Here is a 16134-nt window from a genome sequence, read left to right on the forward strand (position 1 = left end):
GCGAACCCGGTTCCCCTGCATCGGCAGGCGGACGCGCAACCACTGCGCCACCAGGGAAGCCCTAAAAGTTACATTTTTAAGTTGAATTTGTACTCTTCCACATAGTAAATTATAATTGAATTAAAATATTCAATGATATGACTTCTAGTTGTGCTTTAATATTTTACACTTCCACATGGGAGAGCTTCTACTAAGCTCATATCTCTTTTATCACTTACATATAATTTAGAAGATCAGAAATACGTGTGATCTTCTGAACATTATCTACTGGGTTAATTTAAATTGCTTTGGTGTTAATAATTCAAGTTTTCCCCTTTCTTTTCCCATTAAGGATTCTGGACTCTACTTATAATATCCCTAACTGCCGGATTCTCCTGCTGCAGCTTTTCTTGGACAGTGACTTACTTTGATTCTTTTGAACCAGGAATGTTTCCTCCTACTCCTCTTTCACCTGCCAGGTTCAAGTAAGTATTCCTGTTTCTTCTTCTTTTTTTTTTCCACTCATTCTGCTGAAACCTACTAAAATAGAAGCAAGAGGCTGCTTGCTTGTGAGATAATATGTTGAGGCCCCAGTCTTTAATCTATAAAATACAAATGACTCAAAGTTTTCAGCTTGGCTCAGCCTCTAGATAAGTGGAGAAGAATATTTTAAACTCTGTATGTAGATAATTCAGTGGTGGTCTAAAAAAATTAATTCAAGGAATAATCTAATAAGTAAGAAACTTTGATGGCTATTTGTCCTTTTGGGATGGAATTTCATTTAAAACAGTATATGAAGGCCGAATTAATGTTAGCAGTATGAAAGTTTTACAAGATTCATGCATAGATAGTCAGACTTGTAACAGCTTAATAATTGGATTGAAATTTTCCTCAGATTTAAACTTTGTGTAATAATTAGCAAGCATTTATGGCACCCAGTTTATATGTCTAGACCAGATTAGATGTGTTTCATAGTGAAACATTAAATTTCTTTGGTCTATATTTTCTGTTTCAAAGAGTTTCAGAAAATTCAGTAATCAGCATTCTAATCTAGTTTATTTATATTGGGGTTTTATACATTGCCAAATAAAAGCATATAAGACCTCTAGTTTATTCTACAAACTAAGGGTGGAAGGAGTGGGGGGAGAGAATGAAGAGTAGAAAATAAATTCTGTTAATGATATGTATGTTATCAAGAGTATTATAGTTGTTACTGTTGTTGTTACTACCAGTTCCAGCCCACCCTTACTACCAGTTCCAGCCCACCCCATGGACAACCTGTGGAGATAAAATAAAATCTATTTGAGGGACTCTGTAAATAAGTTTAATCACTTCAAATGAAATGCATAATTATATTTTAAACATCTTAATAAATCCCTATCTGTAAATGTAACATAAATCACATACTTGCCAATACATTTTTTATGTGTATTTTGAGTGGATAATGATTAATAATCTAAATAGACTATACCTAACGATGCAGTACCATCCCATAGTTTACATGGGTACCATTCAGTTGGAAAGTTAATTTTGCTCTCACTTCAAATTTATATTCTGCTGCTCATTGACATCAATTAGTTACTTTAATAGGGGGTATAAATCTAATATAGATGACATAATGAGACTACTTTCATAAGTCACAAAAAACCTTAATTTTATTTTTTTTCTTTTACTTATTTATGTCTCACTTCTCCCCTGAATTCTAGTCGTACATTTCCAGGTATTAAGTAGATTTTGCAACCTGGATTCAGAAAGCACCTGGCACTTAGAATTGTTAAAGCTTCAATTTGTCTTAAAGACGTAAGTATCCACTCACTTATCAAGGCTTGAAACCCTTTTTCACTGTATTTATAGCCCTTCGCCAAGTCTAGTCATTCTTGCCTTTTGAGGTGTTATTGGAATACTTTGTCTTAGCACCCACAGTGTTTTTGCTCTATTTAAGATCTTGGCTAGGGTACTTCACTCCTTGAAGTCCCCTACTACAAGCTTTCACTCTTCCCATTTGTCCTGTATATTATAACCTTTCTAAAAACAGATCTTAGTCACAGCTCTCCCTGGTTTAAAAGTCTTCAGCAGCTTTCCCATTGCCTTCAGAATAAAGTCTGACTCCCAATTATAGCCTAACAGTCCTTCCCCAAGTGACCTTACTCTACTTTTCCAACTTTATCTTCAGCTATTTCTCCAATGTACCCTCTCCTGTAGCCACATATCAGATTATTCTGACATCCCCCAAATAAGCTACAGACTTTTGAGATGCCATGGCTTTACTCTTGCTGGTCTCTCTCCCTGGAATGTCATTTTCCCTCTCAGCTTCTCTTCCACTACTACCAGAATTCCTAAGACTCATATGTTAGAAGCTTTTGGAGTTAGAGAAAAGCATTTCTGTTCTCTTAAGGATCTGGAATTCTGAGGGCATTTAACTAATTTCTTAAAAATTATCTTTGCGTTTTTTATTAGACTAGAACCAGATGGGCCTCAGTTTTCAATGTCTTTATTAGTCATTCAAATTTAATATGAGATGGTGTCAGATCAGAGACTTACATATTTGTTAATACAATCCAAAAAATGCAGTTTTGAAATATGTACATTGTGTGTACATATATATTTGAATTCCTTTCAGTATGTAAGTAGAGATAAGTTAATTTTATATATGATAAATCAGCTATTAAGTATCTCTTGGGAGTCAGACTGTAATTTAAAATGATCATATGCTTAATAGAAGTACAATCTAAAAAAGACATACAATAAATACAGTGATATTTGATCACATATTAACAGAAACCACAGACCCAGAAAGGCATATAATAGTGATAATTGGTACAATTGTTTTATAGTGAAAACCCTGCCTTCTAGTGTTTGTAGAAAATAATGCAATTACTTCAGAAATGGCAAAATATAAGTACATTCTCTATGTCACCAGTAGAGTGAGTGCTTGTACAGGGAAACAACTTCTCTACCTTTTGAGAAAGTTGAAATCTTCAGACTTTATTTTCTTAGAAATCAGATTGATATATTTTATTATTTTGCAATATCAAACTTTTATAAAAATATCTTTATAATAGGTTATGTATTCTTTTGTTATCTAAAATAAAGTGATATTAATATAAATATTTTCTTTGATTATATAAAAGTAATATAAGTTCTTTGTTGAAAATTCAAAAAACAAAAAGAAAAATAATGGAAAAACCCATAATTAGAGAAAGTGATACAACATTTTAATGTATATCTTTCCATTCTTAGCATATTTAAAAAAATTAAAACAGGGATACATATTTGTAATCCATTTTTTATTTAACATTTTGTTGGAACATTTTCTATTCTATTGGCATATTTCTATTCTCTTTCTATTGGAATATTTCTTTGGAATTTTCAATGTTTTAAATATATTTTAAAGACCAATCATTATATATATCTATCTTTTAAGGGAATCTAATATAAATGATGGCTAGATTCTAAGATAATTTATTAACAGGGGTCTGCTTAACTAATTAGAAACTAAAGAAAGGCAAGATAATTGAGACATAAAATGAAGAGACTTTTCTCTTTACTTTTTCTTTTTAAGATTAGGATTATTATTTAAAATATTCCCTGTTTCTAACTCCATATCAGGCATGAAGAGAATAAATAATCAGGTCTAACTGGTTTGTTAAAAAAAAGTCATTTGCTCTCCTTTGCAGATTAAAATACAAGGGCATTTTTTAAAAGTAACTCGTAGAAGAGGGAAAAATTTTGAGAATACCATGTTTACTATGGCTATCAATTAGTTGTACTTCCCTGGGAACATAAACTCCTCAAGGGAAGAAAATAATAATCTTTATTGATATGTAGTAAATATTAGATGAGACATTTAATGAAATCACAATTTGGATCAATAATTCATTAGAGGAGTTAAGAAAGAAAACCTTTGGGGTGTCCCTGGTGGCACAGTGATTAAGAATCTGCCTGCCAATGCAGGGGACACGGGTTCGAGCCCTGGTCTGGGAAGTTCCCACATGCCGCGGAGCAATGAAGCCCATGCGGCACAACTACTGAGCCTGCGCTCTAGAGCCCGCGAGCCACGACCACTGAAGCCCGCGTGCCTAGAGCCCGTGCTCTGCAACAAGAGAAGCCACCGCAGTGAGAAGCCCGCGCACCGCAATGAAGAGTAGCCCCTGCTCACCACAACTAGAAAGCCCACACGCAGCAACGAAGACCCAACGCAGCCAAAAATAAATACATAAAATTAATTCATTAATTTTTAAAAAAAGAAGAAAAATAAAACCTTTGTACTCATTAAAAAAATTTTATATTTACTGTTTCATATTTGTTAGATATTATCTTAGTTCAGGCTGCTGTAACAAAGTAGCATAAACTGGGTGGCTTATAAACAACAGAAATTTATTTCTCACAGTTCTGGAGACTGGAATTCTAAGATCAGGCTGCTAGCATGGTCAGTTTCTGGTGAGGTCCATCTTCTGGGTTGCACATGGCCTCCTCCTTTTATCCTCACAAGGCAGAGAGCAGAGAGAGGAAGCAAGCTCTCTTGTGACTCTTAGACGAGCACTCATCCCAAATCCCATTCATGAGGGCTTCACTCTCATGACTTCATCTAATCCTAATTACCTTCCGAAGGCCCCACATTCTAATACCATCACATTGGGGAATAGGTTTTGACATGAATTTGGTGGTAAGGAGATGGACACAAACATAGTCCATAACAGATACAGCTTAGAAACTTTCACTTTTACATAGGCACAGACCTTTAGGAAATAACAAGATGGTTAAAGAAGTTTGCAAGGTGTTATTTTCAGTCAGGTACTTAATGGGCTTCAAAGGCACATTTTAAGAAAGATGGATGTCATGCTCACTTTGCAAACTTTTCTGGGTTAGAAGGTATACTGCAATGTCAAATATGCAAACTTCTCTGTTAGGATGCAGTTACTTTGTGGAAAAGAAAATTTGGGTCAGTTGTACTTTTAAATTATTTTCTTAGTTGTTTCTGAAAATCTGTTAAAGTGTTAATAACAAGAGGCAGAAGCAGTAACTTTAGATTCCTTGGAGTATCTATATAGGCATTGCCCACTTCTTGCTACTTTATAATTCATTATCCTGTTCTCCTACACTATTTAATCAACATCTTTAATTCACTTCTCATTAGTTTTCCCTGTTTACTCATGGGGTGTTGTTAGTGATTTCCAAGCAGGCAAATTTAGCAGTGTATATGTAATCAATATTTCACATTATGGTGATCTGCTTTAATTACAGTTTCTAGGAGTTAATGCATATAAATATGTGACCTACCCATGTAAAGATACTGCATTCAGAGAGAACCCAGAGCTTGAAAGAATCTTTGGGTTCTTTCCAGGCTGGGCTGATGGCAGCACCAGAAATTTTTTTTTTTAATATATAGTTTTAAATAAACTTATTTTATTTATTTATTTTTGGCTGTGTTGTGTCTTTGTTGCTGCCCACAGGCTTTCTCTAGTTGCGGTGAACAGGGGGGCTACTCTTCGTTGCGGTGTGCAGGCTTCTAATTGCGATGGCTTCTTTTGTTGCAGAGCACAGGCTCTAGGTGCGCAGGCTTCAGTAGCTGTGGCTCGTGGGCTCTAGAGCACAGGCTCAGTAGTTGTGGCACACAGGCTTAGTTACTCTGAGGCATGTGGGATCTTCCCAGACCAGGGCTCGAACACATGTCCCCTGCATTGGCAGGAGGATTCTTAACCACTGCACCACCAGGGGAGCCCAGCACCAGAACTTTTATTTAAGTCCTCCTGGTTGGGGATGAAGATAGGTATGGATAGGAGATGTGCCCCAAAGTTGCATTTTTTCCTAACAAGTACAACTTTTTAATGAATACTCTAGGATTGCTAGGGATGTCTTAGACATTCCTATTAAAGATTATGGGAGAACTGAGTCTCTGCTAAGTCATCCTTAGGGGTTATCATTTTTATTAACAGATGAAGAAACTGAGTCCCAAGGAATTTAAGTACCTTGCACAAAGCCAAATAATTTGCATGTGTCATAGCTAGCACCTAACTCTATGTTTATTGTTTTTGTTTGCCCAGCTCCTTGTTATTATGAAAAGAATCAACAGGAGGAATTTCACTAATTGAAACAGCATCATTTTATTGACAATTAAAGGCACTTGCTGTGGGCCTTTGCTCTATGACATTTTTGCCTATACGATATTACCAAATGCAATTAAAATCTGTTCTTAAAATCTCACTCTTTGTTCTCTCCTTCACTGTTTTCTCTCAGTGACCAGAGTTCTCCACTTCAGAATGACTGCTCTCGCATTTCACATTACCTGTGCCCAAGCCCCATCTAGTGGTGCAGTGATGTGGCTGCAGGTTTATAGTTATCAGCTTGCTAATAAATAACTCAGTGATTATAATAGGTCCCGGCTAGGGTAAAAATGTTACTTTATAGTCTAAAAATAAATTTATTGGGGAAATGATAATATATATGATGGGTCTAGCAAAAATCACAATGTAGACAGCTCATTAGTTTTGTAATTGAGTCAAAATAGTCAATAAACGTGATATGAGGGGGCTTCCCTGGTGGCGCAGTGGGTGAGAGTCCGCCTGCCGATGCAGGGGACACGGGTTCGTGCCCTGGTCCGGGAAGATCCCACATGCCGTGGACCGGCTAGGCCTGTGAGCCATGGCCGCTGAGCCTGCGCATCTGGAGCCTGTGCTCTGCAACGGGAGAGGCCACAACAGTGAGAGGCCCGCGTACCGCAAAAAAAAAAAACAAAAAAAACCATTGTATTAATTTTACTCACTTCTTTTAGATTGCGAGTCTACAAGTTACTTCCTTGCCAAGTATGGGAAGAATTTTTCAGGGTTAAGAAATAGACTAGGAACTATAAGTAAAACTAGCTTCCTTTTACCAGGCCTTGTACAGCGAAGGAAGGATGAAGTGCCTGCCCTGTAAAATTGCAAAGTTATAGAGGTCAAAGAAAGGTCAGGTAGGAGAGAGCCTGGAACTAGTGAAATGTTGAAATAGCAGAAGACCTCAAATCCATTCTAAAGTAGGCCAAGGGTTGTGGTGTTCCATATAAAAAGGATCAAGAGGCAGAGTTGAATCATCCAAAGTAAGATCTGAATAACGAGAGTTCACAACCTTTGTAGTCTGAACTAGAATCTTATTAGCTAGCACTATCCATCATCCATCTGTCCGTCTTTCATCCCTTTCCCATTTTTTTCTGTAGCTATTCCAAATCTTCACTTTGCATTTTAGTTTTCAGTGGACTTCACTTCCAGTTTCATGAAAGGTCATCATGAGAGAACTTCCTGCTTCCTCCCTCCCCCTTTCATGATTACGAACTTAAATTTACATCCACTTTCATCATACCACCCATTCCTCTTATCTCAGAATAAAGTGTTCTTCTCCCAATTTTACTTCCTTTGTTGTAGATCCACCGCCCCCCCTTCCCACCGCACCTCCCTTTTTCATATATCTTCAGCCTTTCCGTTTATATCCAATATTCTTGTTAGGATATTTTTTAAACATTCACGTTTCTCCTGTGTTAGAGAAAAAAATCCTCATGCCCAGATCTCTCCATAGCTAAATATCTTATAAGAATAGAGAAGAGATAGTCCCTGTTTCACAGCGACTGTAGTTGCTATCACGTGTGTCGTGCGTTCACTCCTACACTACAGTTTTTCTCCTTGAATTGACTGTAGAACTCTTAATTACAAAATTTAACATTCATTTTCAATCCATTATTTGAAATGGTTTATCATTCCTTTTCAAAATGCTTTTCTTTCTTAATTTCTCTGGCATCACTCCCTCCTGTTTTGTTTTCTGTCCAGCTTTCTGATCACTATTTCTCACTTGTGGAATCCCATAAGCTACTACTCTGAGTAGCAGAAGTCTGGCCAAAGATTTCTGAGTCTCTCTAGGCTATCTTGAGCCTCTGTCCTGAGACTCTTCCTTTTGGTTTTCATTTGTATTTCCTGTTGCTTACTGGGAGTTTTTACTTCAGTTTCCCACAGGTATTTTCAGGTTAGCACATCTAAAATTGACTTCATTATTTCCCACTTCCCACCGACCTGTATCTTCTCTTGGGTTCCCTATCATGGTGAACGGTGTTTCACCCAGGCAGTAACTCAAAAGAGAAACCTGGCATCACCTTCAGTTCTTCCTTCTCCCCCAGTAACTCCAGCCAGTCAAGGATAAAAAATAATGGTTGGCATTTATTGTGTTTATGATCGTGTGCTCAGTAAATGGGAGGCACTGCAACAAGTGCTTGTTAATAGTATCTCATTTAGTCTTCACAGAAACACTGAAGAGAGGAATTATTAACCTTAATTTAAAGATGGGGAATTAGATTTCCAGGTAGGCTAAAGTAGTCCTGTAAATAATAGAGCCATGTTTAAACATCCTGTGGAAGGAAAGTTAGCTTTCCAAGTCTTTCACTCTCACCATACCAAACTATTAACCATTTCCTGCATTCTCCATTGTGTGTTGCTTCTGCACATATTGTATTTGTTTAGAACTCTAAATTCATCATACTCAGTTTTAGCTCAGGGATTGACTTCTTTAAAATCTCTCCCCTTCTACAAATCAAATGGCTCCTTTGTCTTCCAGGTAATGCTGTCTGCAGAACTTTACTTAGCGTACTATGTCACTAGACACATCTTTGAGGACAACATTGATTCTTGCTTACTTCTCTGTCTCCCATATATAATGCCTGATGTAGAGAATTCATACTGTAAATTTTGGTGAAGTAAAATAATGGAAAGAAAGTTAAGAAAATTATAAACTAAAGAACTTTAGAGTATAAAGGGTGAATGTAATATATGTTGGTTTTTTCTTAATGAGAGACATAGCATTTCCTCAGTGAAGAAAGCTTTCTTTTTGAAATTCTAACCCTTATTTCTTAAATAACACTGGTAAAGTTAATTGGAATACACATAGTTCCCCAGCAATTTCTGTAAGTAATTTGTTGTATCATTTTGTGTTTCTGAAAGAAACATAAAAAATGCTTGGTAAGTGATTGAAATATGGTGAGGTTTAGTATTTTCTTTCAGATTTTGGGTTTGGGTTAAGAACTTCTGACTCCAGATAAAGAACTGATAGTTACTCCAACCAAGCTCACACAGCTTAAAGTTCTTTAGGAATTAGAGATTTCTTGGCTAGGTATAGAATGAGAAATAAAAGGCAGCTCAGATGTGTGAAGAAGGAATAGATTAGTACCAGCTAGTTCATCCTGTCTCCTACTGAGCCAGTCAGACACAGAAACAAATAGCCAGCTGGTTCTTAATGTAGGACCTTAATATAATTTCTTATTCTGGCAAGCAGAGAGCTTTCTGCTTAGAGCAAAATCAGTTGGCAGTGGTGCTACTGTATTAAATTGCAGGAGTTCTGTCATAAAAACATCTGAAATGTGGGAATATATGTGAGGGAAAGGAAATACAGGAATTAATATGGTAAGGAATGAAGATTTCAAGAAAGTGCAGTCTAGTGTGTACTACAGAGATTCAGTTTGGAGTCAACCAAACCAAGGTTAGAGTAAAAACAATAAACAACATGAAATGAAAAAAGAGCTGCTAATCTGTTTGGTCTCTCTCTTAAATAAACAAAGGTAATTTATTTGAAACTTTTGACAGTGGCTTATTCAGTGCTTTTATTTGTGGTTCAAAAGTAAGAGCATAGTCACTTAAATTGCCAGAATCATTGAATTAATTTGAATCTTAAATTTGAAATGTATTCCATTCCTGAATAAATGAAAATAATTAAGGTATATGATGATTTTTTGACTTTACAAGTTTCTGTTAAATATCAATGTAAATATATTGCTAGAAAGTACATTTCCAGACTACAAAATCTAGATATAAATAATGGAAATCTGAGTTCTCTAGTGAATTATAAAGGGAGGAGTGATTATGAACTCCTAAGAAGAGGGTAATACCAAGCAGAAATGCACATAAACCTATAATTCTTCAGTCTCGTTCTTCCCTCCACCTCCTGAGTCTGCTTGTATGTTATTGTTTGTTTCTCTGTTTTGGATTGGGGATGGGTCTAGATTTAGGTGTTTTACTTAGAAGGAAGGAAGAGTTGAAGTAGAAGATGAAAAGAATTTTTAAAAATCTCATCTGTAGCTAAGCTTTCTTTTCTGTACTAGATAGTGGCTAACATTTATTGATCATTTGGTATGTGCCAGGCACCTGATCCTCATAACAACTTTATAAGGGTAGATTTTATTTTTATTTCCATTTTGGGAAATTGAGGCTCAGAGGTCAAACAATTCTTCTGGCTTCCTACCCCTTGTAAGTGGCAAAGCTTGGCCCTCAAACCATCTCTGTTTAGCTACAGAGCTCAAACTCTTAACCACTAACAGGAACCACCTGAGTACCTTTTTGTAGGATTCTTTATTATTAGAAGGGAGTTCTTTAGAACCAAAACAAAATAGTACCTTTTTATAACTAATCTTTTAGGATATGGAAATAGTTCTATTATAATGAGCCTTTCTTTGTAACCATATTTTCTCTAGTAATTTTTTCTTATTGAACAATATCTCCCATTTCCATTTTGATTTCAGAAATGTATTGCAGTGGACTAGAACTTTATCTCAGGATAATAAAATCCACATTTAGGAATCCTAACATTTACTTTGGGAAACATTCAGGTTTTGTCATTGAGTTCTCTGTATTTTTCTACCTATTTTTATTTATTTATTTATTTATTTATTTATTTTTTGCGGTACGCGGGCCTCTCACTGTTGTGGCCACTCCCGTTGCGGAGCACAGGCTCCGGACGCGCAGGCTCAGCGGCCATGGCTCACGGGCCCAGCCACTCCGCGGCATGTGGGATCCTCCCGGACCGGGGCACGAATCCGTGTCCCCTGCCATTGGCAGGCGGACTCTCAACCACTGTGCCACCAGGGAAGCCCATCTACCTATTTTTAAATGGTCAACTGAATAGTCAAGTCTTAAAATTTTGGATTAGTATGTTAAATGAGGTAATATATTAATTTTCATTATATTTGTGTGTCTCCATGATTTATTCTTTGGGACTAAAATATTTATGTATTGATAGTTATACTCCCTACATCATTGTTTCAGTTTAAGCACAGGTAATGTTGATGAATTAACCTATTTTAATAGGTAGGAAAAAACCTACATAATCTCATTCAAGTGTTTTTACTTATTCTGTCTTTGCTACTTGAATAGTCATAGAAATTTAAAACTGTAAGGGATCTTAAGTTTATCTGATCCCATCCTTTACTTGATAACCATGAAATCTTAAGTGTGTAAGTTCACTTCTCCTGGTTTTGTCCTTTTCCCTTTATACCACAGTATCTCATTTGCTAGTCCATTGCCACATCTTTGAAAATTGACATCAAGGAAAGTTGACCTTGTTAACTCTGTTATTTGCTCTGCTCACTTGTATTTTATATCCAGTTGACAAAAAAGCATTTTGAGCAAAGGGGTATTTTAGGGACATTAATCTGTACAATATGTTTTAGGTATAAGGAGAGAATGACTTGGAAAGAATTTCATCATGAATTTATTTTCTCGGTCATATTTATATATGAAATAATAATTGGGCAATAAGTACATTAGTTATGAGAAAAATAACTGTTAAAACAAAATCTGTAGGTCCATTAAAATTAAAAAAGACTGATAATACTAAATGTTGGTGACACTGTGGAGCAACTGAAACTCTCATATGTTGTTGGTAGACGTGTAAAGTAATCAACTATTTGGGGGAAATGTTTGATGCTTTCTACTAAAACCACATTTACCATACATCTACCTTATAACCCGGCAATTGCATTCCTAGGACTTCCCAAGAGAAATGAGTGCAGATGCTTACCACCCACCACAGGTGTGTACATAGTATCATATTCATAGTAGCTCTTTATGGGAGCACCAAACTGGAAACAACCTGAATTCCCAGTAGTAGAATGGATAAATAAATTTTGGTATTTTTATACAATGGAGTACTAAACTGTAATACAGAAGAACACACCAGTGCTACGTACAGCACCATGGATGAATTTCACAAACACTACTGAGAGAAAGAATGCAGACACAAAAGAATACATCATGATGCCATGTAAATGAAGTTTCAACAGCAGGTGAAACAAGTCATCATGATAGCAGACTGTGGTCGTTATCAGAGGGTTTAAGGGAGGGAAGGTGGATATTGACAGGGAAGAGGAACAAAGGAGCTTTCTCTGGTGCTAGAAATGTTCTGTATTTGATCTGGATGGTAGGTACATGAGGGTATACCATAATAAAGATTCATTGATCTGTATATATGTTAGGCATTTGCACTTTACTGTGTATACTTTAAAAAGTAAAATGCATATATATAAAGAGAGATTGAGTAAAATAGGCACCATACTTAGTCATAATTTTTCAATTCAAAATGTGCCCTCTACAAGAAATAAAGGCTTTGACAAAGGGGAATCAAGATACCTTCAGCTTTTTACAGAACTTCAAAGATCACAAGAGGCATAGGAGGGAAAACTTACCAGGGGTTCTCTGTATCTTTCTTGGGAGGAAAATCATGGTGGGTGTTTGAAAAGGAGCTTTAAATCAAGCGATTTGTCGAAGATTTTTAGTCCCTTGCCTGGCAGTACATGTGTGACAATGGCTACAGCGTTCCCAGTGGGAGTATGGTGCGTTTGAGATGGTAGAAAGATTAAGAACCACTGCTCTGGAGTATTTCTTCATTGCCATTAGAATTCCTTGTTGTGCCTGGTTTGTGACGGTCACTAAGCATTTGCGCTTGTATATCTCAGTAAAGTTCAATTATATCAACATTGTAGTTATTATAACTTCCTAAAGTTCAGTAAACTGTACTTTAGAGATTCTTCTATTTTTGTGGGAATGCAGTGTCTCAAACTAGTAGAAGGGAACAATTAACTCCTCAAATTCTGTTCCATGATTAACTTTGTTAGTATGAATTTGAATGTTCTCAGGTCAGTAGTATTTTTTTTTTTACAGTGAATGATAATGCTGATAGTTATGATTAGATTTCTTTTCACTGATCAATTTTTGGAGGAATTCTTTTTTTTTTAAAGGAGCAAAGCATTTAGTGTATCTATGTTATTTTACTGTACAGTAGGTAATACAGCTAGGTAGATTAGCCCTTAATGGCACATGAGAAGCATCTTAAACTAGTCCCAGTTGAGTAAGATTGAGTGGAGAGAGTAAATAATAACTCCCATGGACCAGAACAGGGGGCCATCAGGATACATCAGGGTCTTCTGTAGTCTCAGGTGAATGCAATGGGGTTGTTCTTCGAAGACAGTATCTTCTTTACTCTCTGCCACTGATCTTACTGGACTGGAAATCATTATAATGAGGTGTCTTCAGATATTAATTTTGATCTAAGTACTTCCCTGGCTTTGATCTGTGCTTAGGAAAGAAGAGGACAAGGGGAATGATAACCCTCTCAGCCCAGGGCCCTTATTACTTATGACTTTCCATTCTTACTACTCCTGGTGTGTACCTCCTCATATGTCCTTGATTTGGATTGCTCCCGTGAGAAGATTCTTTTTTGCCTCTGACACCAATTGGACCCTACCTTCTATTCTTTTTAGCATGTCTCATCCTTATTAGGATAAGAAAAGAGTATTATTGCAATACAATTAGTGCAAGGAGTGTTAAGAAAATGTAGTAAAGTAAGTAAAATTGCTGCTTGATAGAGGGAACAAATGTCACATGAGCTATTTGGCGCTCATAGTACCATTAAACAGTGTCTTTGCTGACACCTAGGAACTCATTGAAAGCCACTTAAGTAACCTATTAAGTTGAGAACTGAAATGTCTATAAAAGACATGATCTGATTTATGACTCACATATGGACAAGTGCTGTTTTTAGTGCTCAAAGAAAAAGTAGAATTCCTTCATGTAATCTAAAAAAACGGTACAAACAGGACAAATACTTGAAATAATATGTATTTTAAGTTATAAGTGAGAACAAGACAGTGGGGAAACACAATGCTAATTTAAATGAAAGAACATGCTTGTAATGTAACAAGATATGTATGTACCTTAGAATTAGCTGATGGTACACACGTGATTATGAGGCACAGTAAAGACGTTATAGGGATCAAACTGAGCATTTTGCTCTAAGTAATGAAATTGAAAAAATTTTATTTGATAACCAAGACTTATATTTGACAGCTTAAGATCTATTACTAATTCTGAAGATGTCTAATACTCTTTTTTAACTTGTATATTAATCTATAAAAGATATTTGGGAAACATGTTTCTAGATTGTAAGCATATTCAGTAAAAACTGATGGTGTTTTTGTTATACCAAATTACATTTTCCTTTTTTCATTTGTTTTTTTCTCCCCCTAGGAAACTGACTGGACATTCTTTCCACATGGGCTATAGTATGGCAATTTTGAATGGCATTGTAGCTGCTCTTACTGTAGCTTGGTGCCTCATGTAAACCCACACTGAGCAATATTCTTGACAAAACTTAGTCATGATTGCTTTGTAATAATGGAAGAACATCATTGCCTACTCAGAAGACCAAGAAACCTGCTGCTCATTATGTGGTTCAGATACGTGTCATATCATCATCATTATGGAGGACTTTTAAAGCATCGTTCTAGAGCCTAGGCATTGGGAATATCTAAGTATTAAGTTTCAAGTAATGCTTAAAAGTGTAAGATGTTTACCTCACCTTTTTACTTTTGTGTGCATTGTCCTTATAAGTTGTTGAAAACATTTTAATGGAACTCAGACTCGAAAACTTGGATGCAGAACATCCTGTATCAATTCCTGCCTTTCCATGTATATGTATATACTACATTTTTGCTAAGAAATACTGATAGTACTGTTTGAGATAGAAATATTTCTTATTTATTCATTATATTAGGAAAGCAAACAATGCCTACTACTTTGACATTTTATAGAAGCTACTTTTAAATCAGAATATTTAGTTTTCGATATATAGAAGGTGCATTTATATTTTTTAATGGGCTATGGTTCTTGATGTGTTTTTTTACATATTTTCCTACTATATCTTGAATTTGTATGTTTTAAAATTTTTACATCTAGGCAAATGTAAATGTTATTTTTTAGCTTGTGCAAACCTTAATACCTACCATTTTTAATAAGTATTTTGTCTTTTAAGAAAAGCACACTGGCCTGAGTTTAAAAACTAAGTAAACTTATTTTAAAAAAAACAACAAAAAAAACTGAAAAAAGTTTAATTATTTAAGCCATGAAAATATTCAGGAAATTTAAAGCTATTCACTATTTCCATTTTCACAATTCCAAATATTTATCATGGTGTATATATGATTACTTCAACAAAACTGATATTATCTTGTTTTTAATAAATATAAACCTGAAGTTTTTATGTTTAGAAATGCTTGAACTAGTTTGTTTTTAATCTCCAAAATTTGGTTACCGAAATAGAAAAGGTATTTTGATACAGTGTGTACATGTATAACTTTTTAATGTATAGTTTCCTTATTTTCCTATTTAAATGTTCTTTTGTAATTGTGCTGTTTTGTTTTTTCATAGTAATTAAGCCTTAATTGTTCCCACTTCCTTTCTAAATACCTGTTTAGAATAGTCACTTCAATTTTAGAAAGATGGACTATTTTAAATACTGTTTTCCCTGGCCACAGAAAAACCTACATTAGGATAGCATTGTCTAGCAAAACTGCTTATTCAGGCCAAATGGGGTATGAGTATCTGCAGTGTGTTCCTGTTATCTGCTGATTGTTGTTACTGAGTAAATGATTTAATAATGTTTCTAAAAGTCTTAACATTTTTTTACTATTCAAAAACCTTTTATTGGAAATGCCAAATGCTGCTCTAATTTAAATTATCTGAAGTGTTTAGATTAATATGGGAGGAGGTGTAAGATATACACACATACATATACACAAATCTCATGACTTAAGTATTCCTTCCAGAGCGGTTGTCATATGAACCTATTTTCACTTCCTGCCTTCCTCGCCCAACCTCCTCCGTTCCCCCCAACCTTGGCTCTAAAGGGCTCTTCTCTCCACCTCCCAAGTCGTCCCCCCTCCCCCACCCCATCATCAAATTTGGATAGCTTCTTCCAGATCTTTGTGTCTTATGACTAAGAAAAATATAGTAGACCCTTTACATGTAAATATCTGTAAGACATTATATCTATATATAATATAGATATATATCTGTAAGATACTTCTTCCAGAAC

The 16134-nt window shown here is 35.6% G+C and overlaps 1 protein-coding gene across 1 annotated transcript in view; it reads left to right on the forward strand.

Moving 5' to 3' along the window:
• ARL6IP6 (ARF like GTPase 6 interacting protein 6) overlaps nucleotides 1-15703 on the forward strand; it is a 30962-nt gene extending 15259 nt beyond the window's left edge. Inside the window, 2 exon segments of the mRNA XM_007117646.4 lie at nucleotides 332-464; nucleotides 14289-15703. Of these exon segments, the coding sequence (XP_007117708.2) occupies nucleotides 332-464; nucleotides 14289-14382 (227 nt within the window). The 3' untranslated portion in view covers nucleotides 14383-15703.
• Nucleotides 15704-16134: the final 431 nt, after the last annotated feature.

Source organism: Physeter macrocephalus, chromosome 2 (genome assembly GCF_002837175.3).
Source record: "Physeter macrocephalus isolate SW-GA chromosome 2, ASM283717v5, whole genome shotgun sequence".
NCBI lineage: Eukaryota > Metazoa > Chordata > Mammalia > Artiodactyla > Physeteridae > Physeter > Physeter macrocephalus.